The sequence below is a fragment of the Lactuca saligna genome, chromosome 1 (assembly GCF_052625555.1).
Source record: "Lactuca saligna cultivar CGN05327 chromosome 1, ASM5262555v1, whole genome shotgun sequence".
Taxonomy (NCBI): Eukaryota; Viridiplantae; Streptophyta; class Magnoliopsida; order Asterales; family Asteraceae; genus Lactuca; species Lactuca saligna.
This window is the reverse complement of record NC_136417.1, coordinates 186,440,119-186,466,674: the sequence shown is the minus strand read 5'-3', so window position 1 is coordinate 186,466,674 and position 26,556 is coordinate 186,440,119. Positions and strand designations below refer to the sequence as shown.

Here is a 26,556-nt window from a genome sequence, read left to right as displayed (position 1 = left end):
TGAGGTATTATATCGCCCCTTTATCTGTTTTGTGGAAGGAATCCATAGATGTAGTGTTTTATGACCTTTATTGGAAGAAGATTGTGAGGATATGGCCCTATTCACTTTGATACTTCAGATCTGGACCCATAGTGGTCTATAGAGCTTATCTCAGCTTGCTTTATGTTGAGATATGGAGGTGTTGAGCTAAGGATGTTACTTTTGGGGCTAAATCATCAATTAAAGCCTCCTAGACGTCCCATGAGTGTCAATATTCGAACATTACGTGTTTATCAGGCTTGGAAAGGTCATATCTATGGATTTAAGGAACAGACCTGACCTTAGGAGGCCATTTGAGTTTGTGCATGGCATGAACTCACCAAATGCAAGGGCAGACTCGGCGAGTAGGGTTAGGGTTTCCCGTGAATCACTCAGTGAGTGGACTTGCCAAGTTGGGGGAACAACTCAGTGAGTCAGGGGGGATTAGAGGACTGGAGTTCAAAGCGGAACTCACCAAGTTGATCTTTAGACTCAGCGAGTTGATTCAGGGTGGCCCCACGATTCATGCCAGGTGTGACTCGTCGAGCAAGGGGAGGAACTCGACGTGCCAAGCGAGACTAAAGAGTTAATGGACCCGTGTAGACTCGTTGAGTCGCCCAAGTGCACTCGACGAGTCGGGTCAAAGTTTGATTGTTGACTTTCATTGACTTTTAGGATTTGGTCAACAATGTGGCCTTTGAGTCAAAGAGGGGTAAAATGGTCTCTTGCCCTTCTGAGGGTGCCAAGAGAGGGTTGAGTCTAGTCCCGAGAGATATATTTATGAGAATATTTACTTTATGTGATTAGGCGGAGGCTAGATTGTATTTCTACCAAGTCAAAGATTACCGAGACATCTGAGGTGAGTCTTCTCACTATACTGCACCTGGAAGGGTATCTAGGTGTGACCGGAAGGTCTGGTATGCTATGAGATATATGCATTGTATGCTATGAGTTTCCTGTTTCGTATGCGCTATGTATGCGATATGTATGCTATGCTTGATATGGTCCCGAAGGCATTATGATATAGGTCGGAAAGCATTATGATGTGGACCGGAAGGTCGACACGGGTAGGACCGGAAGGTTTACCGAGTTGGGACGGAAGTCGCCTAAGACACATGGACCGGAAGGTCATGTGGAGTATGGCCTGGAAGGGCGTCTGTATGTAAGTGGTATATTGGGGAACTCACTAAGCTTCTTGCTTACAGTGTTATGTGTAATGTGTTTCAGGTACTTGTGAGGACCGTGGGAAGGTGCCGACATGACTCGTACACACACACACATACATAGGCGGACTGGAGATGTTTGATCTTGGGATTTGATATGTTTTGTATTATGACCATGTTACATTGGATTTTATGGTTTGTCTTAAATGAAATTATGTTTTAAAGAAATGAAAAATTGTTTTGAAAATTTACGTTGTTACAAAGAGAGTGGAGTTGGTAAAGGTGCAGTGGCAGCACTGAAAGGGCTTGGAGTGGACTTCGGAGCCGGAGGATGAGATGATGGAGCTTTACCCATAGCTTTTTCCAGGAACAAGCAGCAGGCTTCGAGGACGAAGTCTAAAATAAGTGGGTTAGATTTGTAACACCTGGTTCCTGGTAAGTATTTTTAAATTAATTATTTTGCATTTTGGCCTGGGACTCGGTGAGTTGGTGGCCAAACTCGTCGAGTAGAAGCGGTTTGGACACAGGAGTTAAGTGGCTGACTCGGCGAGTCAGAGACCGGACTCGACGAGTCCGTGCTGTCTGGACAAAAACCCTAATATGAGGGTTTTCACCCTATATAAACACCTTAACTCAGCCTCCCTTGTCCCTAACACTCTCCTAGAGTTGCATATCGAAACCCTAGTTGTTTGTGTGTGTGTGTGTTAAGGCCATTTTGGTGCTTTTGTTGACTTGTGAAGTGATATGTGTATTTTTATATATATTTTTATACATTATATCTTAATATTTTAGCCTTTATTATTCTCTTTTAGAACTTAAAAGTACTTATAATGCTTTGAATTATGATTTGCAGTTATTGGTTGTCGATAGAGCACAAAAGAAAATACTGGAGCGGAATTAGGGCTTACAAGCTAAAAGAAGGAAAAAATGTTGGAAGAGTCAATTACGCCTCGCGTAATTGACATGTACGCTTAGCGTAATGTTACGCCCAACGTAATCTATAAGTACGCCCAACGTAACTGCTTGCATCCGGATAACCTCTTCGCGACAAGTTTTTAAGTACGCCCAGCGTAATCCAACTTACGCCTAGCGTACGTAAGTCGGTTCCAAGGGTTATAAAAAGCGATTATCAGCTAACCAGAGAGGGGGATTCGATTTCTAACCTAATTTAGTCGATAATTAACTTCTGTTAAGCCGTTTTGCGGGTCTAGAAGGCGGCCGTAAGGCCGTTAAGCTAACGGGAGCGGAGATCGGAAGGATTAGAGAGCGGATACGTGTCAGTAATCATATGGGTTGTTAACGTGACCACGTTTAGCATTCCATTGTGATACTATTATGTGTTTAGCTTCTGATTTAGGTGTAAAAACCTTTTACTTTGTGTTTATAATTGAATGAAACCTTGATTATTGGACTAATTGCTAAATTGAATTGTTTGTTTATGTTTAATTTATCTTGCCAAGCTTGTTAAAAGATCCTTCTGTGTTAATGATAATTATTTGCTGTTAATTGTCAAGTAAATTAAGTTGTATGAATATCTGCTTGATTACTTGTGTCTTATGACTTTGATGACCATCAAGATTATAAGTCTAGAAATAGCGAATGCGAAACTAGGATTAACTTGGAAATAGGTAAGTTAATGTGTGAGCCTTGCTTGATGACCATTAACAAGAGGTTAATTTAACGACCAATTTGATTAACTATCATTACAAGTCTTGCTTGATACGAACTGAACACTAGGAAACATGTTAGTTTAATCAACTGATAACTGTTTGAATTGACTTGTTTACTAAAGGATTAGTTATAGTGAACATGAATCTAATCATTTTAGGAATCGGTGAACATGAATAAATGAATTTGTGTATGCAATTGTCTATGCTTTTAAGGTGTAATTTATCTGAACCAAAGTACCTGAAGAGATTTGCTTTCCTGTTAGTTTATCGAGATTTGTTAATTAATTGTTCGTTTGGGATTCAATAACCATTTCTTTATTCCTTTCGTGTGTCCTATAACCTATAATCAAATATTTTAAATTAATTCATCACTGTTCCCTATGATCGACACCCGACTTACCTAAGCTATACTGTAATCTGACTAGGTACACTGCCTATAAGTGCATAGTTAGTCTACGTTTGTTAGGTTGTAAATATTAACATTACTGGGTACTTCCGTGCACATCATGAAGCTTGGAAGGAAGAAGAGGAGCTTGAGTATTCGAATTGGGGCTTGTGGATCCAGAAATCTCATTCCATCTTCAGCTTAATCTAGGTAAAATGCTCCTGCTTTGGTCTTCCATTTGGTTGTTCATCTTTAGTTTGTAGATCTTGGGTGCATTTAGGGCTTTCAGGCCATTTTCGGATTTAAGGAGTGTTATGTGGACTCTAGCCTTCAGATCTGGGCCTTAAGAGGGATCTCATGGCATAAAGTGCCAACTTTAAAGACATGAGAGCCCCATGCACATTGTAGGATACTTTATATGGATTTTTGAGCTAAAAACCCCATGCATGTGCATCAAGTTTGGCACTTTACGTATAAAATGGACATTAGGAGGCCAGATCTATGGTTTTTGGTGTTTTAGACCTCATTTAAATCGACTGTATGAAATTGGTCAAGGTTGGACTTGGCGAGTTGCACTTGGCACTCAACGAGTCGGTGACCATTGTGCACCAAACCCCTTTCTATGAATGGGTAAGTGTTAGGAAGGAAGTCCCTTGTGGGTTTAGACGCAAAAAGGGACCTGGAAGTCATGGGATTCGCGCGAGTGGTATGAGCACACTCGGCGAGTCCATAGCAATCTCCCAATCTTTGAAGATGGACTTGACGAGTTGTTTATACAACTCGGCAAGTCATAGACTGGACAAGTTCTTAAGTTGGAGATGAACTCGATGAGTTCAAGAAGGAACTCGACGAGTCGGATGAAGATGGTCCCGATGTTATGATTGATGGAGAACCCCTCGAGTTTTTGCTAGACTTGACGAGTGGAGCCGGGTTTTTGTGTGGGATTAGAAAAGCATGGACTCGAGGAGTTGGTAGGCCAACTCAGCGAGTCATGACTTTGACAAATGTTGACTTTGATTGAACTTGGGCTGACCTTGTTTAGGGTTGTATGTGATGTGTGTTGACTTGAAGGTTGTCGTGTAGGGATCGAGGAGTCGTTGGGGATCGACTTGTGCACCGAGGGTAGTTCAGACACTGGACAACATTGAGGTGAGTTACCTTCCAGTAGGGGTGGGTCTAAGGCCACAATGTCGGCCCACCAAAAAGGGGTATTTAAAAGATAATGGTCTTTGTGATAATTATCTTGGTCTGGTTATGTGTTGATTATGAGGTTTATCTGGATAGTATGTTATGTGTATGGTAGGGATTAGTTTCCCTGACAGTGGTCCTTAGGACCCAAGGGTAGGTTAGTACCCGGATATGCCTGACTAAATGCTTATATCTGTTGATTGTATGCTAGTGGTAGGGGGTGAAATAGTCCCCAGTTACCGGTTGAAAGATACTGATGTTGATTACCGGTTAAAAGATATCGATGATGGTTACTGGTTGAAAGATACCGATGATGGTTACCATTTGAAAGATATCGACGATATTGTATGGAATGCTGGGGGAACTCACTAAGCTTTGTGCTTACACTTTTGGTTTTGGTTTCAGGTACCTCTTCGTCGAAGGGGAAAGAGTCGGCGGTGTAGCAGCGCATCACACACACTTGTTTCCGCAAGAAGTTTTTGGGACTGTACTCTGATTTTTAATACTTATGATGTTATGGTTTGAAATACAATATTATGAATTTGTAATGAAATGTTTTATTGACAAGGTTTTGGTAAAATGTTTATTAAATGCGTTAATTCAAAAATGAAATTTTTGTCCTTGAAATTTTGGGTCGTTACACTAGGAATCCCACAAAGCACAAAGCAAGCTACATTCAGGTAATAGTAAATCTAACCAGCATACACTAGATAAGTCAGTCTATCCACACGTACAATCCGCCAGCAGGTTACACATGTCATTAACCTCATCCTAGGCTTACCCTACGTTAGTCTTCGACCCATGAACGACCATAGAACATTCGGCCCTCATACCAGAACTCATGTTGTCCACATCCATCCATCCTCACTGTCGGCTACATTATGCATGCAAATTATACACATAAAAGGATCTAATAGACTGTCGAATAATAGACTTTACCTTAGGACAACACCAAACTAGGAATTGGAAATAATGCCAAATAAATTATTCTAAGGCTATAAGATCCTAACCTTATCACTAATTGATTTGTCTTATGTGATTGATATGCCTTTACGTGATTGGCAGTTACTAATACCAATAGTCATTCTCATTCAAGCATGGTATCCAGTATCCACAAGGCTACAAGCATCACATATCTGACCAATGTATCGCTAACTAATCAGCACTAGCATGCAATTCTACCAGTTCATGCAACATATAAAGGCATTTCTCCTAGCCCAAACTAGCATGCGATTCACTGATTCATAAATCAAGTCATAACAGATAACATATATGGGTATTTTAGGGAAAACTTACCGGAGCTCGGTTGATTGCATGCACTACACCCTTTCTTGTCTTATAAAACTTTTTCCTTGAAAGCATTTTTTCTTTTGAAAACTTTACAGATCCTTATTTTGAGTTCATACACAGCCGAAAGTGTGTCTGAATCCCTCAAACCAAGGCTTTGATACCAACTTGTAACAACCAAAAATCAAGGGTAAAAATTTCATTTTTATTATAGTAAAAACATAGTTATCATTTAAAACCAAGCGTTCCAAAAACACTGATTAATTAAAATAGTTATCAGAGTTACGTCCTAAATCACATAATGCATAAAACACGGGTGTGTGCGTTGCGATCAAGTTGGGCCCTTCCTTTCCAAACCAATGATACCTGAAACCATAAACAATACTGTAAGCACGAAGCTTAGTGAGTTCCCTAGAACATACCCCACATAATCCATAGAACCATATAATTCATATTAATCACATAAAGGCATATCAATCACATAAGCCATATCAATCACGTGAGACGTATCAATCACGATAATCACATATACTATATTACCTATAAAAGCTACGGAAACCACATAAGCGATGCATGAAACAAATAGGGATGACGTGGGCTCCCCACATGGTCTTACACTTAAGTGCCATGGTCTCCCCAAATGGTCGTTATTAGGAACGCCATATGCTCTCCACATGGTCTTACATCCAAGTATTATGGGCTCCCCATATGTTCTTTAATAGGAAATCCATGGGCTCTCCACATGGTCTTACATCCAAGTGTCATGGGCTTCCTCCCCCCATGGTCTTTAATAGGAAAGCCATAGGCTCCTAACATAGTCTTACATCCAAGTGCCATGGGTTATCCCATGGTCTTTCATACAAGTATAACACATATACAACTAACATACCTCGTAGCACATAACCAACTAACATGCAACATAACACTATATGAACTAGTATACCACATATCATAAAATAGGCCGACCTTAGTGCCTTCGACCCATTGGTATGGCGAGGAGACTCACCTCACACTGCTGAAGTCCCACGAGTAAAACTCTAGCTACTGGATGACAGATTCCCAAGCTGTCAACATCAAAATAACATCGAATTAATAATTGGGTTCCAATACATAACCATAAGTCCATGCTTGGGGTAAAAAGATTATTGTACCCTTAACCTAACTTGGTCCGAAAACAAGGTCCAAACACACACTTTGAAAACCCAAAAACCAATCAATGAACCAAGGCCCAACATATGACCCAATTTTCCAAATCGGGCCCTAACCTCTACATGAACTTATCTTATGGCCCAACCATTTATCCCAGTCTAAACATTTTGCATTCCGATTGCCCAATATCTCATAATCATCCATGCCTAATATATGGCCCACCTATGGCCAAATTTTTGAAATTAGGCCCAAGCTTTCCAATGTGCCTTATCCTAAATCCCAATAATTTCCTTAGTCCACAAAATTTTTCCCATTTGACCCAAGAAGGCCTAAAACAACCCGGTCCAAGAAATATCCCAATAAGAACCCAAACCAAATTAGGGGTTTTCACATAAAATGACGATGAGGGTTAAGTGTTCCTACTTAACCCATTAAGGACTTAATCCATTAAGTCCACCACTCCAAACATACAATATGGTTGGGCGTAATTCAAGATCCCAAATCCAATTGTCCAAATTCCGGTCCCAACAAATTCAAAATTCATATTCCTGAAATTAGGGTTTTCTAAACCCTAATTAGGGTTTTCAACCCACTTACAAGCCAAAAAAGTCCAAGATTAAGCTATTAGGCCGATTAGGGTTTCACTATGTTGAGCACCACCCACTTCCACCTCGGGCGGTGGTGGTCGAAGGTGGCCCATAGAGGCAGCCACAACCTCACGGTGGTGGTGGCGATCTAATTCAATTTTGACTAAGAAAATTGATACAACATTCCTCATTAAACATACACACCAAAACACACACCCATAGCTACCCTCTCATGGTGGCTGGTGGCGGCAAAAGAGGTGGTAGAAGGCGGCAACTACCATTGTCAGCTGCCATGGTGGTTGCTCTCGGTTTTCCAACCAAGTAATCATGCCCTGTAGTGAAAAGAATTACCCAAAGTACCCACCTACCATCAACACGCATGCCGAATGTTCACAACAAGTTCCCTTTCGGAGTAGTAAATGCTAACTGAAGCAACAGGACCAGAATCTGACGAGCGGCAGCATTCATAGCTAAGGCGCAGCACTGGAGAAATGAAGAAGGAGGACTGTGTCCGTGACCGATGGTAGCAACAACAGCAGAATGGCCACACACCCATGGTCCTTATCATTGTCACCTACATGAGCAACAATGATGTTGGATAACAGCTTTCAACCTGGAAAGCAACGTCGGCTGGAATGGTAGGTCCCTGCCGGTCTTGCCTGATTGAAATGACAAAGAAAAAGGGTGGTGACGGCTAGTGAGTCATGAACGGAGGTGCCTGAAGAGAGCTATGGTTAGGGTTATGAGTCGGTATCCTCCAAAACAACAGGGAATTCGGATTTGACTGATCCCATGAATTCAACCAAAAATCGATCCATTTTTTCAATTCTGGTCCCTCTCCATAAAATCTTCTTTCAACTTAAGTCCCAATCTTACCAAATAGCCCCCATCTTTAATAATTCATTACAATATAAGTCCATAATTTACTAAACACGCCCTAACTTCTTAAATCATTTTCAAATTATATCCAGAATTTACTAAACATCCCTCGACCTTCAAAATTCTTTACAAACTAATCCGGAAATTACATTTTAACCCCGAAACACTCTATTATGGCTTTTAACTTCCGAATACCCACACCGCGCTAAGATATTATGGATTTAGAGCTACAACAAAATATATTATACATCTCGGGGTTTTAGAATTTATTATTTAATTACTCATTTTATTTAATTTGAAACAGAGTGTTATCGAATAAGGATAGTTCTATCAAACGGAGTGTCATGGCTAGTACTTTGATACCTAGCATTTTTATCTGCTTGACATTCTGCCTCACAACCTTTCTAGAAATTAAGATTTCATAGAACCCTGAAATCTCCTAAAAACTGGATCTTGAGATAAGAATAGAGAGAGGTTAGTAGAGGAAAGAATGAAAGGGGGATTCCTATGTATAGTTGAAATGTGCGCCACACCCAAGCTTGGTCGGCACTTCTTCTTCTTAGAGCATGACACGTATGTACTTTTGGTTGGTGTTGTGTAGTCGCTTCGAGAAGGTGCTTACCGACCCTATTTGTGCGAGGTGCACTTGGGAAACTTCAGAAATTCGTAACTTCTTAATACGAACTCCGTTTTTGATGTTTCTATTTCCACATGTAGGTATTAATGAAATCAATAACTTTCATTCAGAATATGTTGGCTAATATCAATTAATATTTAGATTTATATTTTTAACAGGCTTAAACTATTAATGCCCATATAAAATCATAACTCTCTCATATGAATTCCTTTCTCGACTGTATTTATATCAATGTAAATCATATGGATGAGGTTTTCAACTCTTATTTAGATTTTTTTCTTAACAATCGACAAATTTTTATTTCGGTTTTATGTGTCATACGATGTTGCACTGAAACTTCTAAAACTCATAACTTCCTCATTCGAAGTTAGATTTAGGCGTTCTTAATGTGTAAACTCTTTCTTTTACGACTATAATGACTTTTGTCAAAACTATTTATCCTAAATAGTCATTTATCAAAAGTCTATTTAACGTAATTGGTTCTTTGTACTACCAGGAATAAAATGGGGTGTTACAATGTCCAAGATTCAACCTTTGTGCTTCTAGGTGTCTAGATTTGTGTCCTTGTCCCTTTGTCATCAAGTTTAAGGAATTTGAAGTGATAAAATTCCCTAGAGTTTGCAACTTTGTGGATCCTTGAATCCTTTTGTGTGGTATTTAGTTTAGATTTGAGATTTGGTTGTGTTTTGGGAACCTTGCATGAGTTTTGAGTCATTTTCTCGGCCTTGGAGGACATGCATGTCCATAAAATTGTTTTTCTCATGGACCTTTGGAGTCCCTATTAGCATTCTAGAAAGTAGGAGTTGAAGACTGAATGGATTAAGGACTCAAATTATTAAGTTAGTGCTTCAGACTGCTGGCACAACCTGATATTGATGATGTTACGACGTGACCAAGGTGGATTCAACGAATATTTTGTCTTATTATGATCATGACTTGACCTACGGATGTTCCCGTCGTAATGTTTCCTGATTGGGTTGTCCGTGACCAAGTTGGCTTAGTTAGAGCGAGCTAAGTTGGAATCGGGCCGAGTGTGCTCTCACAACGTGAGCAAGAGCATGTTACGGCGTAAGGCACAATGGATGACACTGTTGGATGTTGACTTTGACATTGACCATTGACTTTTAGCATGTGTTGACTTTTGGTTAATTTTTTAATAAGTTAGACTTAAGGTTTACCTTGTGTGGATTATTAGGAGGTGTTTAGTTTCCATTCATTGGTTATGGGAACTGTCAGCTCAGGACGACATGACATTGAGCTGAGTTTTAGTTGAATTTGCAAGTCAGGTGAGTCTTCTCACTATAGCATGTAGGAAGACCTGGTGGTGGACCCTAGCGCTTATATGTAAGACCAAGATTTGGCTCCCGACAATTGTATTTAAGACCAAGGTTTGGACCTTGGTTGTTATATGTGATGCTAGCTGTCTTTGTAATGGTTGCATGGAACACTAGGATGTGGCTCTGGACACTTGTATGCAAGACCCAGGTTTTGTTCGACATCATAGCATGGAAAGACGGTAGTAATATGGCTCATGAATGATAGTGATTGTAAGACTATGGTTGCACATAGCATTCCTTATCTTATGTATGGTGTTGTATTTTGGAAAACTTACTAAGATTTTTGTTTGCATTTTTTGGTTTTATATTTTCAGGTACTTTTAGTTCCAGATGGAATAGACCAGCTTGACTGCGCAACATCTCCTGATACTTTTTTCCGCACTAATTATTAATGCTTACTCTAATATTTGAAAATTACAATTTACCATGATTGGTTTAGCAAGTATTATTTGTATGAGTTACATGGCTTAAAAATAAAAAATTTACATTTATGGGACGTTACAAGATGAAGAACAACATCAACGATGAGGAAGTAGCTTTTCAACTAGCAGATGAACTGATTTGTAATAAGGTTAAAAGAAAAATCAAATGTGGTGGAATGACTATGAAAACAAATCCCCAACTCAATAGAATCGTTGGATTGTGAAAATACCCATTAGAGTTTTTATGTATTCCATTGCTTTAAATAGTACAACGAGTATAATACACTATTAAATAAAGGGCCTTGAGCCATAGAAGAAATATAAAATACCTACACTATACATTTATAAATTAACAATAATAATATAATCAATTTATATATTTATTTAAAAATGAGTTATCACAATAATTAAATTAAGATATACTCTGTGTACAAGTATTAAACATATTCCAATATGTAATTTTATATTATCAATAAAAAAAAGTCGATGTACCCTATCATATAAATATAAGGTAGCAGAGGAATTAGTAGTCACATTGAATTCCTCAAAAGCTCATACTTTTTTATCTTTTTTATTTTGAGCCTCACCTTTTGTACGTAGAACAAGTGTCAGGCGCAAACTCTATGTCTTCTTCTAATTCCCCAAACAAGGGAACTTATTGGTGTTCATGGTTCGACGCTGAGTTTCCAGCAGCGGCAATCGACACGAATTTTTTCACTCATGTTTATTATGCTTTTCTTTCTCTTAACGAGAACACGTTTCACCTCGAAATAGATGCACCAACAGCTGTTTTGCTAAACAACTTCACCACCACCCTTCATAATAAGCGGCCTGCTGTGAAAACGTTGTTTTCCATTGGAGGTGCCAGCCAAGGCACATTAATCTTTTCGCGCATGGCGTCAAATCGTGAATCCAGGAGAAGATTCATCCTTTCCACTATAGAAGTGGCAAGGAAGTATGCTTTTGATGGGGTTGACCTAGATTGGGAGTTCCCTGAAACACCAGATGACATGAACAATTTTGGTAGCTTGCTTGACGAGTGGCGTGCGGCTGTCAATAATGAAGCGAATAAAACCTCTAGGCCCAAACTTCTTCTTGTTGCAGCTACAAGGTACTCCCCAACAATTGACTGGTTAAATCTTACGTACCCGGTAGATTCTATAAACAGAAATTTGGACTGGTTAAATGCAATGTGTTATGATTATCACGGGTCATGGGACGTTTCTGCAACTGGGGCCCCAGCTGCATTATATGATCCAAATCCAAATGGCAATCTGAGTACGAGTTATGGTCTACAATCGTGGATCGGACATGGACTCGCAAAAGAAAAATTGGTTATGGGTTTGCCACTATATGCTCACACTTGGCAACTAAGGGATGAAGCTTTAACTGGTATCGGGGCTCCAGCTGTGGGTGTAGGACCAGGGAATGAAGGCACAATGTCTTATGTAGAAGTTCAAAACTTCAATGCCCAAAATAATGCAATAGTAGTGTTTGACCAACAAACAGTATCTACTTATTCTGTTGCGGGGAGATCTTGGATCGGGTATGATGACGTTCAATCAACAAGATCAAAGGTAGCATACGCAAGACAACAAAACCTGCGTGGATATTTCTTCTGGCATGTCGGATGTGATCAAAATTGGAACATCTCCCGAGAAGGTATTACTTCAACTTAATCCTTGTCGCATACTTATTATTCATTATCTACCGTCATGAACTTAATCCATATTCATATTTGATTCATGAATCATAATAATCAAACACATGAAATGTTAATGTAATGTTTTTTCCTGGAATTAATTTGTATGCAGCTTCCATAACATGGGGTCCTTGAAAAGCCAACGCCAAGAGGAGTGAATCCGTATTTGTGTGACTGTGAATTACACTTTTACGCTAGTTTTTTTTGTAAAAAATAAAAATAAAAAAAAAATAAAAATTTAAAAAATTTAAAAATTTAAAAATTAGAAAAAATAAAAAAATAAAAAATAAAAAAATAAAATAAAATAAAAAAAGTTAAGTCGGCATATATGATAAATCTATTTAATTCGGTTTCCTGTTGTTCCATGTTTGTAGATGTGTAGATAGATCTAAAGTAATTCCCTTTCCTAGTTGTAGTTTTCATGATTTCCTACCAATATGTTGTAAAAACTATTTATATATCATATATGCTGATTTAACGATTTTAACTTCTCATGTCCAACAAAATAATACAAATGACAACATCACTACTACAAGTTATTGTTACATTTTACGATAGAATATTTCTTCGCAAAATATTGTGATACTTGTCTTTTGTCGACTATCCTACAGGACATAGTCAAAATGTTGTTTTAAGGTTAGTCAAACAATATACAAAATATGAATGATTGACAGAATTCTTCAAACGATAACAAAATATAATTATATATACATTCTTAACTAAATTGTTTATTTAAGTTGCACACGATATTGTTTTACATTATTAAAATAATCTAAAATAAAGTGTAATTGATATAGAAAATAATATATTTTCATTTACTAATTCCATGTTTTCAATAGAATATGTCATATTATAACTCTAATTCTTTTTATTTAACGTGTGTATGTGTGTGTGTGTATATATATATATATATATATATATATATATATATATATATATATATATATATATATATATATATATATATATAGTCAAAATTAAATAAGAAGGAAATTTTTGGTAGGAAGGTAAGAAGTTTTTTCTCTACATATTTTTTTTCGCGAACAAATAAAATGAATTCACAAGAAATTTTCAAAAAAAAAAACATCTACATGATTCATTTATATAATGATTTTGTTGTTATTCACTAAAATTGTCATAAAAGTTAATTTTTCCTTAATTTACTTAAAAATGAATCATAAAGATGTTTTTTTGAAATTTTTTTCTTGTGAATCATCTTACAAATTAATCATCTAGTGATTCATTTTTTTTGTTCGTCAAAAAACTATGTAGAAAAAAAACATATTACCTTCCTACCAAAAGAAATTTCTTACCGGATCTTTATCCTATATATATATATATATATATATATATATATATATATATATATATAAATATATATATATATATATATATATATATATATATATATATATATATATATATATGACCGGTCCAGTGATTTTCAATGCCCAGGGCTAAACACTATATTACTGCTCTTATATATATATATATATATATATATATATATATATATATATATATATATATATATATATATATATATATATATATATATATATATATAAGAGTAGGATCAAATGAAAAATCCAAAAAGGTTGAGAACGCGAGAAAAAAGTATATTTATTTGTGATTCCATTTATTCAGTTGTGAAGAAATGATAAATTTTTACGCTTTTAATTTCAATTGAAGAGAAAAAACATATTTATGTTTATTGTGCGTAAAAAAAAATTATTTCTCCACAAATGAATATATGGAATCACAAATGAATATATTTGTTCTTGCTTTCTCAAGGTTTTTGGTATTCTCATTTCATCTTTCCTTATATATATATATATATATATATATATATATATATATATATATATATATATATATATATATATATATATATATATACTCAGACAAAATCAAGGTTATAGAAACAAAAACAAACATTCATCTAAAACAATGTCTCTACGTATTTTCTGAAGCAAAAACATATCTTATTTTATGATAATCAAAACTCAGTAGAAATTGATTTTTCATACTCATAATTGTTAATCCATTTAATTTTTCGAAAAAGTTTCTTTTTGCACAAGCAACTATGAACGGTACCACCAAAAAATATTATATTATACCAACATATCTGGATACATGTCTATTTCATTTGCAAACTCCATAACACAACATTTCCTGTAAAATTTGTATCTCATTAAATAAATATTGTCCATCATTATCAAGTTCCTCACTTCTAACAAAATTCCTATTTAAAGACTCTTGTAACTTATTAGTAGCATATTATTATTATTTTTTCTTCTGTTTTGAGCACCCAATAGCCATTTGCTAGGAAACATATATATATATATACTTAACAAAAAAGAGACTAAAAGTTAAAAATATATAGTACAAGCGAAGAAGGGAACAACCATGTTGGCTATCCATAACCACAACTTGACAACCTAAACAAAAACATGAAAAGGTATTAGAAATTCGAAATTAAAATTTCATTATTTCAAAAATTAAATTGACATCATAATTTCAAAAATTTGATACACAAATTTTCAAAAATTAAAAGAACTATTCAGATTATTCTGAAATACCACATCATATTATACATAAATCAAGAACACATCTGTTTTTAATATTATAATTTCAATATAAAAATTTACATATGAGATTTTTTACAAATATGATACATCAGATTTTTAGAAATTTGATCCAACAAAATTTTAGAAATTAAAATAACTTATCAGATTTTTAGGTACATCAGGTTTCATGTACATTAGATTATTTAGAATTAAAAAAAAAACATTAGTTATTTAAAATCAGAATTTATATATCATAAATTAAAGAAAAAAGTTACCTCGAAAGTTAATGAATCTTATAGCAGTCCTGGATCAACAAGACTACAACTTTGATCTACTACTTCACTTCGCCAGTAAGCTATATTAGAAAACTCAAATTTTAGAAATTTTAATCAATAAGCACTATCATATTTTAGCAACTTCGTTTAGGTTATGCAAGAAATTTCAAACACTAGTAAAGACTTATTTAATTAGGACTTCAGGAAGACCGATTAATTCAATCAACCCTTCAGGACTGATTAGAGATTTAGAACATTTGAGGACCGATTGAAACTTAAGCAATTCACAATGCTCTTAAATATGAATGGATTAATAGGAAATTAAAAGAAACGATTTAGGATATTAAAAGGATACTAGAAGAAACGATTTAGACAGAAGAAATTTTGGAGGAGCGACTGAGCGATGATAAGAGAAAAGAACCGTGAGTTTATTTTAAAGTAGTTGAAGATTTTTAAATTTAATCATTGATTATATTTCTCCAGAACAAGACGCCTCGCCTTCTTCATCTTTAATTATTAGGCGTACCTGGTACTTAGATCAAGAAGTCAGATAAATCGATTTTTTCAGTTGACGCCTAATTAGGTCTGCCATGGGCCATGGCCCAGCTCGCCCTGGGCTTGGGCTGGCTATATATATATATATATATATATATATATTAGGGGTGTTCGCGGTGCGGTTTAGAATTGAAACCGCAAACCGCACCGCACATGCGGTTTGAGTTTTTTGGAAATCGCAAACCGCGCCAGAAAAGCTCTAAACCGCATTATGCGGTGCGGTTTCATGCAGGCGGTTTAGGCGGTTTATGTGCGGTTTATGCGGTTTGATAAGTTGTTTCAATTTATAACTTTGGTTGTTATTACTTACATTTAAACACTTTCAAAATTTATTAATTATATATACCTTTTAAAAGGCATAGATATTGAAAATAAAAAAACCACATAATGTTTTGCTAAGTTGTTATGACTTATGAAATTTGATATCATAGTCTTTTAAGTTTTTAATTATCATATTTAGCCATCGTGATATAGAATAAAGTTATTGGATAGTATGAAGTATTTGGTGATTGAAACCTTTGATATATATATATATATATATAATATATATATATATATATATATATATATATATATATATATATATAGAGAGAGAGAGAGAGTTATGTTCAAATGTTTTTGATAAGTATTGTGTGCTTGTGTAATGGATTCTAAGCCAATCATTTTTGATAATTTTAGAAAGTAATTTTCTTTTAAAAATTAAATAGAATAAAAAACAATTTAATAGGGTTTCATTAATTGATTGGGCACGGAAGGGTATTATTGTACATTGCTTCTTCTTTTTAATAGGAAATTGTCGATATGTATGGCAATTATCCACCGATGAACACAAATATCTCGCATAATATCAAATAAAGAACCCAGTGATTTCGGAGCTTCAAACGTGTTCTGATTTTTTGTAGATATTCTTCAAAATCAGAAGATTCTGTGAAGACTTTTGATATAAATATCGGCATTAAACCCTAGAAGACGGAATCGACATTTAGGGGTTTCTGTGAACGATATTCTTGAAATCGAATTTCGCAATCAATTCAGATGGGGCCGGTGGGGTCATCTGTAACGCCCGCAGATCCGAGCTAGTCAATTTAGAGGTAATAGGGGTCGAAAACGAATTTTCTACAAAAGGATTATTTAGAATAAATAATCTTAACCAAGTTGTAGAATATGTCACAAGGTTTCCGTACATATAAAGAACACCGAAATTCGAGTTATAACGAAGAAGTTATGACCCGCCGAAGTTTCGCGTCGGAACCGGCACGGCGCCGGGAAGCGTAAAATAGTAAATTTATGATAAAGAGAGATTTAGCCTTAGCGCTCTAAACGAAAGTCGTAGAATATGTTAAACTAAGAACATCAATAAAAAGAACGCCCAAATCTGACGTCGTATGAAGAAGTTATGATTTTTCGAAGTTTCGGATTAGCGGTGTACAACCCGAAATTCGAATTTTAGATCGATTGATTTTTAGCCGACACAACCTAAACAAGAATCGAATATCTCGTTATTAGTAGCGTAATGATAAAAATACAGACGAAAATGGACATCGGATAAAGAAGTTATGAGATTTTAACGGACCAATCATGTCCCGGCCTGTTAAAAATATAACTTTAAAAATAAAGTCAAAATTAGCCGACGGAGTCTAAACGAAAGTTGTAGAGTACGTCTACACCTACGCGTGGATATAAATAACGTCAAAAACGGAGTTCGTATGAACGAGTTACAAATTATAATAGCATATTTACGTATTAAAATAAAGTATAAATCATGTATACGTATATATATATATATATATATATATATATATATATATATATATATATATACATATGTATATATCATTAGAAAGGTATCAACGATGCGGTCATTATAAGACTAATGTTGAGTTCTTTCGACATTAGTTTAGTACAAATATCATTAAATCCATTTAAAATAGTATTATAGAGGGGTGTTTAGTTGTTTATATAACTAAAAGGTCATTAAGTAATTATGGAGGGTAGTTTTTGAAAATTCAATTAGTATAAATAAGAGCCTTGGGCTCTCATATTTCTTGCACCATTCTCTTGATTAAAGAGTCTTTTTCTCCTTATCCCCCGAGCATTTCGGTCCCTCGTGATTCGACTTCTCTTTCTGTAGTTTTAGTATAGTAAGGTGAGCGCTGAAGTGCTGCACGAATCTTTCTTAGAAAGATTCAGCGACGAAGTTCTGCCCCTGCAGAGCCCGACTCCTAGCTAAAATCCCCTTGAAAGTAAGTTATGCTTACCCTATTTTAAATATACTTTATATTTAAAATTAGTATTGTTATTATAAATTTATAATAAATATTTGAGCTATTATTATGACTTATATAAGTCTCGTTATAATATCTTTTAACTAGTCACGGTACGGGGAATCTGGTTTAAAGGACCGCATAGGGTTGTTGGATTTCAGAAGTGCTATACGCAAAAATTGTCCTGCCCTCAGGTGTTTTATGTCTAGCCCCTGTCTGTACATAGTAGTTGGAAAGTATTCTTTAAACGCTTATATAATAATAATAATAAAACTAATAATTAGTCACTGTAATATTAGACTAAAATCTAGTAGTGATAATACTAGGTTTCGTCAAAGGAAATTATTTTAAAGTAAACGAAGCGCTATCCGAGTACCGAGTCACCACCTTCTCAGGTGAGTGCATAGTCCCTTTCATCTTACACATAGATATGAAGTATTTTAATATAAATTACGTGCTATGTGTGCATATTGTCTGAATACTTGGTGTCTATGCTGAGTGAAAGATTTTATACATGTTTTAAATGATTTAAACTATATATGTATTTTATATCTACGAAAATGTTCGGGTAAAACATGGGTAGATATAATAGATGAAATATGAGTTGGATGATGAGTTGAGAGGTGATATAGACTATAAGGTGTGGGTGAGAGGTGTACGATCTGAGAAGCCTTTTTCCCAAACGATGTCCCCGTCATTCAGCAGAGTATGGATGACAACCACAGACTATCCTAGATAGTCCAGTGGAACACTATCACGCTTGCAACCTGTAGGTGTTGTGAACGATGTGTTCACCCGATGTACTCTAAACCTTGGTGATCATGCAGACTTGATACCTAGACCCTGGCGATCATGCAGACTTGGTGCCAAAACCTTGGCGACTATGCAGACTTAGTGCCTATTGTATAAATTCTGGCGACTATGCAGACTTAGTGCCTAAACCCCGGTGATGATGGACTTCGTGCTGATTCCTTAGGATGATCCTTAGGAATGTATGAACGAGGAATAGTTGATTCTTAGGGTAGATCCTTAAGAATAAAGCAGATAATAGGGATGGGTAATTGGGTTGATTGTTTGAAAATAATAATTATATTATTGTGGGTTGAAAACCCTATGTACTCACCAGGTTTCCCAACCTGAACCACTCAATTTATTTATATCACAGGTGTTGATATGAAGTCACATTACACTGAGAGATTTAAAGAGATGTAGATCACTAGTGTAAATAAATGTAAGTTCTGTTTATGCTTATGTTTCTGTATTAACGATGACATCCCAAATGATTTAAAATGAACAAAATACGTTTCTTCGAAAATGTTTTAAAAACGTATTTATTATGTTTTTCTGGGAACAAATTCCGCAACATTTTTATTAAAAGAACTACTCTGATTTTTATAAAACATAAACAAAAATCGGTCTTTTCTGGCCGTGAAAATGGGGATGTCACAGTTGGTATCAGAGCATTAGTTTAAGCGAACTAGGAATATGGATTTATTTCTAGACTTAAACTTAGAATGCTAAGTGATGATTGTGAGGAGTGTGTCAAATAGATTTAGGTAATGCACCTGAATAGACACAAGCACTAGCTTATTTTAGGAATGATGCCTAAATTCCTTTTACGTGCTAAATGATGCTATAGTTTGATCGGATCTATGGTCTGTTGCCGACCGGATCTGGAAACCTTATGTGTTTAGGATTCTAAACGTACAAATACGATATTAGAACTAGCATATAAACATTTCGGAGTGATAAGGATGATTTAAACGTCAATCTTAAGTAAAGGTCTAGATTCACCTTATTCGGTGTATAGATCAAGATGGCAAGGACCCGTAGCAGAAACATGAATGAAAATGGGAACCGGAACCAACCCCCGGTGATTGAGCAAATACCGGTTGTGGTAACCGCTGCTGAGCCAATAACAATGGTCGGAGTGCAAGCGATGATCCAGGCGATGTTGGATCGTCAAATGGAGGAAACCAGACGTTTGCAACAACAAAATCGTGAAGAAGCAACCATACAGATCGAACAGCCCGAGTTGAACGAAGGGCAGACTGAGGAGGGAAACTATAGTGGGACTGTTGGTCAAGCCAACCCACCGATAGTTAGGCAAAACCAACAGGATGGAGGAAATGATGGACGTGGATGCAAATACAAGGATTTCATGGCGTCCAAACCACCGAGTCTATCTGGAAGCCCGACGCCGGTGGAAGTCATGAACTGGATCTCCGAGATGGAGACGATGTTTGAGAGTTGCGAGTGTAGCAACAGGCAAAAGACCGCTCTCGCGGTTCCTTTGTTGAAATCTGGAGTACTAATCTGGTGGAAGCTACTAGCCGATTCGATGCCCAAAGGAGAAGCGAGCAAGATGTCATGGGAGGATTTTCTAGTGCAGTTAAAAATGCAGTACTGCTCTGAGCAGGATCTTCTGGAGATCAACAACGAGTTTCAGAATCTAAAGAAGGGAAAGATGAGTGTCATCGAGTATGCTGCAAGTTTTACAGAGAAAATGAAGCTTGTTCCTTATCTAGTTTCAACTGAGCTCTCCAAGGTCAATAAGTTTGCCCATGGATTACCAGCAGACTTTGGACCAATGGTCAAGCAAGCAACCACTTTGAAAGGAGCCATCTGGGCAGCCAGGAATGTTGAGACCCAGATTAGGGAAAAAGGTATGGAGAGAGCTGAAGTTGGCGAGAAAAGGAAACATGAAGGATCATCAAAATCCAACAAGGAAAAGAAATTCTCAAAGATTGAAGAAGGAGGAGGAGGTGAAACCAAGTGGTGCGAGAAGTGTAAAAAGAAGCACTTCGGGAAATGTAGCGAGGAGGTGATTTGCTACAAATGTGGGAAGACAGGGCATTACGCCAGCAAGTGTGCGTCCAACAAGAAGGTGTGTTATAGATGTAACAAGGAAGAGCATATTTCCAGGGACTGCCCGGGGAAAAATAAGGCAGCAAGACCAGAAACGCCACCGAGGCCAAGGGCATTCCACATGATCCTCGACGAAGCAGAAAACCGTGCAAGGAATAAATGATGAGGACTTCATATCCGAAGATCAAGTTATGCAGTAGCCATAGTGTCGTATGATGTAGCCTATTAGAGGCATAATCTAGGGTGAACTTGGACACCTATGTAATAGTTTCAAGAAATAATAAAACCTTCGTTTTGTTATCTGATGTGTTAAAATGTTATGTGATTTTCTTGTATGGTGACTTGGGAAACTGCGGGACAATACTTGGGATGAGTATGAGTAGGTGTGAATGGTAGTAGAGGCCTATACTACTGGAAGCACAGGACTCACACTTGGATCAGGGAAAGTCACAAGGTTACCAAGAAGCTAGTAACTGATTCTGTTTTTTTTCAAGTATGTCATTACCATCATTTCGATAATGACTAAAAAGATTGTTAATTTCCGACCCTAGTGGTCGTACCGAATTGAGTCCGACTACGATGAGTATGTTGCATGGTTCAGGGAACCAAGTTCGATGTAGCGTCTAACTTAAACCAAATAATTGAAATCAAAGCGATCAATAGAAGTATCGCGTTCGTTGTTAAAGAAGTTGGTAGCCAGAAACGCTACATGTTAAAGTGTGATTATATCACATTAGAACATGAAGGAAGGCATAGTCTATTTTAGAAATTAACTCTAAGAGACCTAAGTCTAAACGTGCATCACATGATGATAGGTCATAATTTGAAGTCTAGCGTGAGGTAGAGAGCAGGTGCACGATCGAGTACTGCTTACAGTCAATGAGTCTAAGAGATAGACATGAAGGAATATAGAAGTTATAATTATTACCTAGGATGAAGAGATGACGTATGGAGTCATTATACGAGCCCTGTTTCGTTGATGATTCTGGGACGTAATCATCCTAAGGGAGAGATAATTGTAACGCCCGCAGATCCGAGCTAGTCAATTTAGAGGCAATAGGGGTCGAAAACGAATTTTCTACAAAAAGATTATTTAGAATAAATAATCTTAACCAAGTTGTAGAATATGTCACAAGGTTTCCGTACATATAAAGAACACCGAAATCTGAGTTATAATGAAGAAGTTATGACCCGCCGAAGTTTCGCGTCGGAACCGGCACGGCGCCGGGAAGCGTAAAATAGTAAATTTATGATAGAGAGAGATTTAGCCTTAGCGCTCTAAACGAAAGTCGTAGAATATATGTTAAACTAAGAACATCAATAAAAAGAACGCCCAAATTTGACTTCGTATGAAGAAGTTATGATTTTTTGAAGATTCGGATTAGCGGTGTACAACACGAAATTCGAATTTTAGATCGATTGATTTTTAGCCGACACAACCTAAACAAGAATCGAATATCTCGTTATTAGTAGCGTAACGATAAAAATACAGACGAAAATGGACATCGGATAAAGAAGTTATGAGATTTTAACGGACCAATCCTATCCCGGCCTGTTAAAAATATAACTTTAAAAATAAAGTCAAAATTAGCCGACGGAGTGTAAACGAAAGTTGTAGAGTACGTCTCCACCTACGCGTGGATATAAAGAACGTCAAAAACGGAGTTCGTATGAACGAGTTACAAATTATAATAGCATATTTACGTATTAAAATAAAGTATAAATCATGTATACGTACATATATATACATATGTATATATCATTAGAAAGGTATCGACGATGCGGTCATTATAAGACTAATGTTGAGTTCTTTCGACATTAGTTTAGTACAAATATCATTAAATCCATTTAAAATAGTATTATAGAGGGGTGTTTAGTTGTTTATATAAATAAAATGTCATTAAGTAATTATGGAGGGTAGTTTTTGAAAATTCAATTAGTATAAATAAGAGCCTTGGGCTCTCATATTTCTTGCACCATTCTCTTGATTAAAGAGTCTGTAACACCGTAAATTTCGAGACAAAATTTTCATTTAAAATAATCATTTTATTCTTAGAAACACTTGGTTAAAATCTAATTCATAGTCGATTTACAAAACATGACTCCATTTTCACTTGCATAGAAAACCAGGATCCTCCAAAATATGACTCTTTCTCTGGTGTGTACAATCAAGCCGGTGCCGTCCCGTGATACTGAAAGAAACCTGAAAAACATCACACAAAACACTGTAAGCACGAAGCTTAGTGAGTTCCCCAAAATACCACACATAACACATATTAGCCACTCGAGGCTATAACTCTATGGGTCCGTGCACCCAAACTCTGTGAACCCTCAGGTTCTAACTCTGGGAACCTTCCGGTTCCAACTCTATAAACATGTACAACATAAATCACATAGAAATAATGCAGTACAACACATCACGTACATATAGCATACAAATACTCTGATCACATAACTCTGGTTACCTACTCAAGGTAAAGTATAGTGAGAAGACTCACCTGGCAAGCAGAAAGCAGATATCCCCACACTTGAATCTCGAACTCGCCACCGCCTAACACGTAAGGCAAATACTCTCATGAATATAACTCTCGAGACTAGAATAAATCCTCTCATAACACCCTCTTATGGGTAAAAGACTATTTTACCTTTCTCTTGGCCCAAAGGCCACATCGCTGACCAAACCCTAAAAGTCAACGGCCAACCCTTGGTCGAAATCAAAGTCCTCAGTCTAAGTCAACCCCTGACTGACCCTACTCGCCGAGTCAACCCTGTGACTCGTCGAGTTCCCATACTCAGAACTTCACTCAATCTGCGGCCTAACTCGCCGAGTCACCCCGAGACTCGCCGAGTCCAACAACTCTGAGTCCACTCGCACACGACTCACCGAGTCATCCCTCGACTCACCGATTCTCGACTCAACCAGAGAATATTCGGGACTCTTTGACAAGACTCGCCGAGTCCAAATGGACTCGTCGAGTCCAAGGCTATCTTCAACCTACTCGCCGAGTTGTTCTTCCAACTCGTCGAGTTCCAGGCCATCTTCAAGCAACTCGTCGAGTCGACCCATGTGACTCGCCGAGTACCACCGTTCTGAATCCATTCAGAAGCACTCCAGGCCATGCAATTGATCCAAAACATAGATCTAGCCTCCTACAACCCATCCATCACATAAAGTGGCAAACTTTACGTGAATCCAAAGAGATCTAAGCCGTTTGCACATTGGGGCTAGGGTTTGGGACATGTAAGCTTCACTAAACACTCCAACACAGGGACTTTCATGCTCTCTGATTCTTCTCCCTTCCAGATTTGAGGTAGCAACCTCAGATCTAACCTCTAGACTTCCCATTTCATCCATAGACAATTTCTCACAAACCCCAAAATGAAGAAACAACATAACAACAGGTCAAAAACGAGATATTACCTCTAAGTGATGCCCCAACTGCAATGCAATTCGAATCCAAGCAAAGCCCCTTGCTCCAAGCCTTCAATCTTCCTAAAATTCCTTCAACCATTACTTCTCCAAGCTCCAATCCACTCAACAATGGTACTTCTCCGCGATTTAGGGTTTTCTGGGGCTCAAGGGGTGATAAAGAGGCTGGGAGGAAGACATAATGATCATTATATAAGGCTCAACCCCGAGAATTAGGGTTTTCTCCACTCAGCGCCTACTCGCCGAGTCCAATACACTGACTCGCCGAGTCGGCCACTTAACATGCGACCAAGTCGCGACTCTACTCGCCGAGTCCACACATGGACTCGCCGACTCGCTCTTTCCCAATTTACTCTTTTAGCCCTTCAACTCTACTCTTGATATTTTGGGATGTTACAGAGTCTTTCTCTCCTTATCCCCGAGCATTTCGGTCCCTCGTGATTCGACTTCTCTTTCTGTAGTTTTAGTATAGTAAGGTGAGCGCTGAAGCGCTGCACGAATCTTTCTTAGAAAGATTCAGCGACGAAGTTCTGCCCCTGCAGAGCCCGACTCCTAGCTAAAATCCCCTGGAAAGTAAGTTATGCTTACCCTATTTTAAATATAGTTTATATTTAAAATTAGTATTGTTATTATAAATTTATAATAAATATTTGAGCTATTATTATGACTTATATAAGTGTCGTTATAATATCTTTTAACTACTAGCGGTACGAGGAATCTGGTTTAAAGGACCGCATAGGGTTGTTGGATTTCAGAAGTGCTATACGCAAAAATGGTCCTGCCCTCCGGTGTTTTATATCTGGCTCCTGTCTGTACATAGTAGTTGGAAAGTATTGTTTAAATGCTTATATAATAATAATAATAATAAGACTAATAATTAGTCACGGTAATATTAGACTAAAATCTAGTGGTGATAATACTACGTTTCGTCAAAGGAAATTATTTTAAAGTAAACGAAGCGCTATCCGAGTACCGAGTCACCACCTTCTTAGGTGAGTGCATTGTCCCTTTCATCTTACACATAGATATGAAGTATTTTAATATAAATTACGTGCTATGTGTGCATATTGTCTGAATACTTGGTGTCTATGCTGAGTGAAAGATTTTATACATGTTTTAAATGATTTAAACTATATATGTATTTTATATCTACGAAAATGTTGGGGTAAAACATGGGTAGATATAATAGATGAAATATGAGTTGGATGATGAGTTGAGAGGTGATATAGACTATAAGGTGTGGGTGAGAGGTGTACGATGTGAGAAGCCTTTTTCCCAAACGATGTCCCCGTCATTCAGCAGAGTATGGATGACAACCACAGACTATCCTAGATAGTCCAGTGGAACACTATCACGCTTGCAACCTGTAGGTGTTGTGAACGATGTGTTCACCCGATGTACTCTAAACCTTGGTGATCATGCAGACTTGATACCTAGACCCTGGCGATCATGCAGACTTGGTGCCAAAACCTTGGCGACTATGCAGACTTAGTGCCTATTGTATAAATTCTGGCGACTATGCAGACTTAGTGCCTAAACCCCGGTGATGATGGACTTCGTGCTGATTCCTTAGGATGATCCTTAGGAATGTATGAACGAGGAATAGTTGATTCTTAGGGTAGATCCTTAAGAATAAAGCAGATAATAGGGATGGGTAATTGGGTTGATTGTTTGAAAATAATAATTATATTATTGTGGGTTGAAAACCCTATGTACTCACCAGGTTTCCCAACCTGAACCACTCAGTTTATTTATATCACAGGTGTTGATATGAAGTCACATTACACTGAGAGATTTAAAGTGATGTAGATCACTAGTGTAAATAAATGTAAGTTCTGTTTATGCTTATGTTTCTGTATTCACGATGACATCCCAAATGATTTAAAATGAACAAAATACGTTTCTTCGAAAATGTTTTAAAAACGTATTTATTATGTTTTTCTGGGAACAAATTCCGCAACATTTTTATTAAAAGAACTACTCTGATTTTTATAAAACATAAACAAAAATCGGTCTTTTCTGACCGTGAAAATGGGGATGTCACATCATCATCGATTCAGGTACAACCATTACGTATCTTGAAGAATCTGTTTTCAATACGCTGAAGAAAGAATTTGTTTCACAAACGAATCTGAATGTAGATAACTTGGGGTTCGACTGGTTTGGATTT

General features: G+C 36.9%; 1 protein-coding gene across 1 annotated transcript; it reads left to right on the top strand.

Moving 5' to 3' along the window:
* The first annotated feature begins 11,273 nt into the window (after positions 1 to 11,273).
* On the top strand, positions 11,274 to 12,906 carry LOC145001697 (class V chitinase CHIT5-like). The gene is made up of 2 exons (XM_078961049.1): positions 11,274 to 12,384; positions 12,537 to 12,906. The coding sequence occupies exons 1-2, from the start codon at positions 11,346 to 11,348 to the stop codon at positions 12,557 to 12,559; spliced, it is 1,062 nt and encodes a 353-aa protein (XP_078817175.1). The 5' UTR covers positions 11,274 to 11,345; the 3' UTR covers positions 12,560 to 12,906.
* Positions 12,907 to 26,556: the final 13,650 nt, after the last annotated feature.

Bases quoted from the DNA above. Each gene is read 5' to 3' on its own strand.
- LOC145001697 (XM_078961049.1), top strand. From the start codon at position 11,346: ATGTCTTCTTCTAATTCCCCAAACAAGGGAACTTATTGGTGTTCATGG. The intron at 12,385-12,536 runs GTATTACTTCAA...ATTTGTATGCAG, and splicing joins TTGGAACATCTCCCGAGAAG to CTTCCATAACATGGGGTCCT.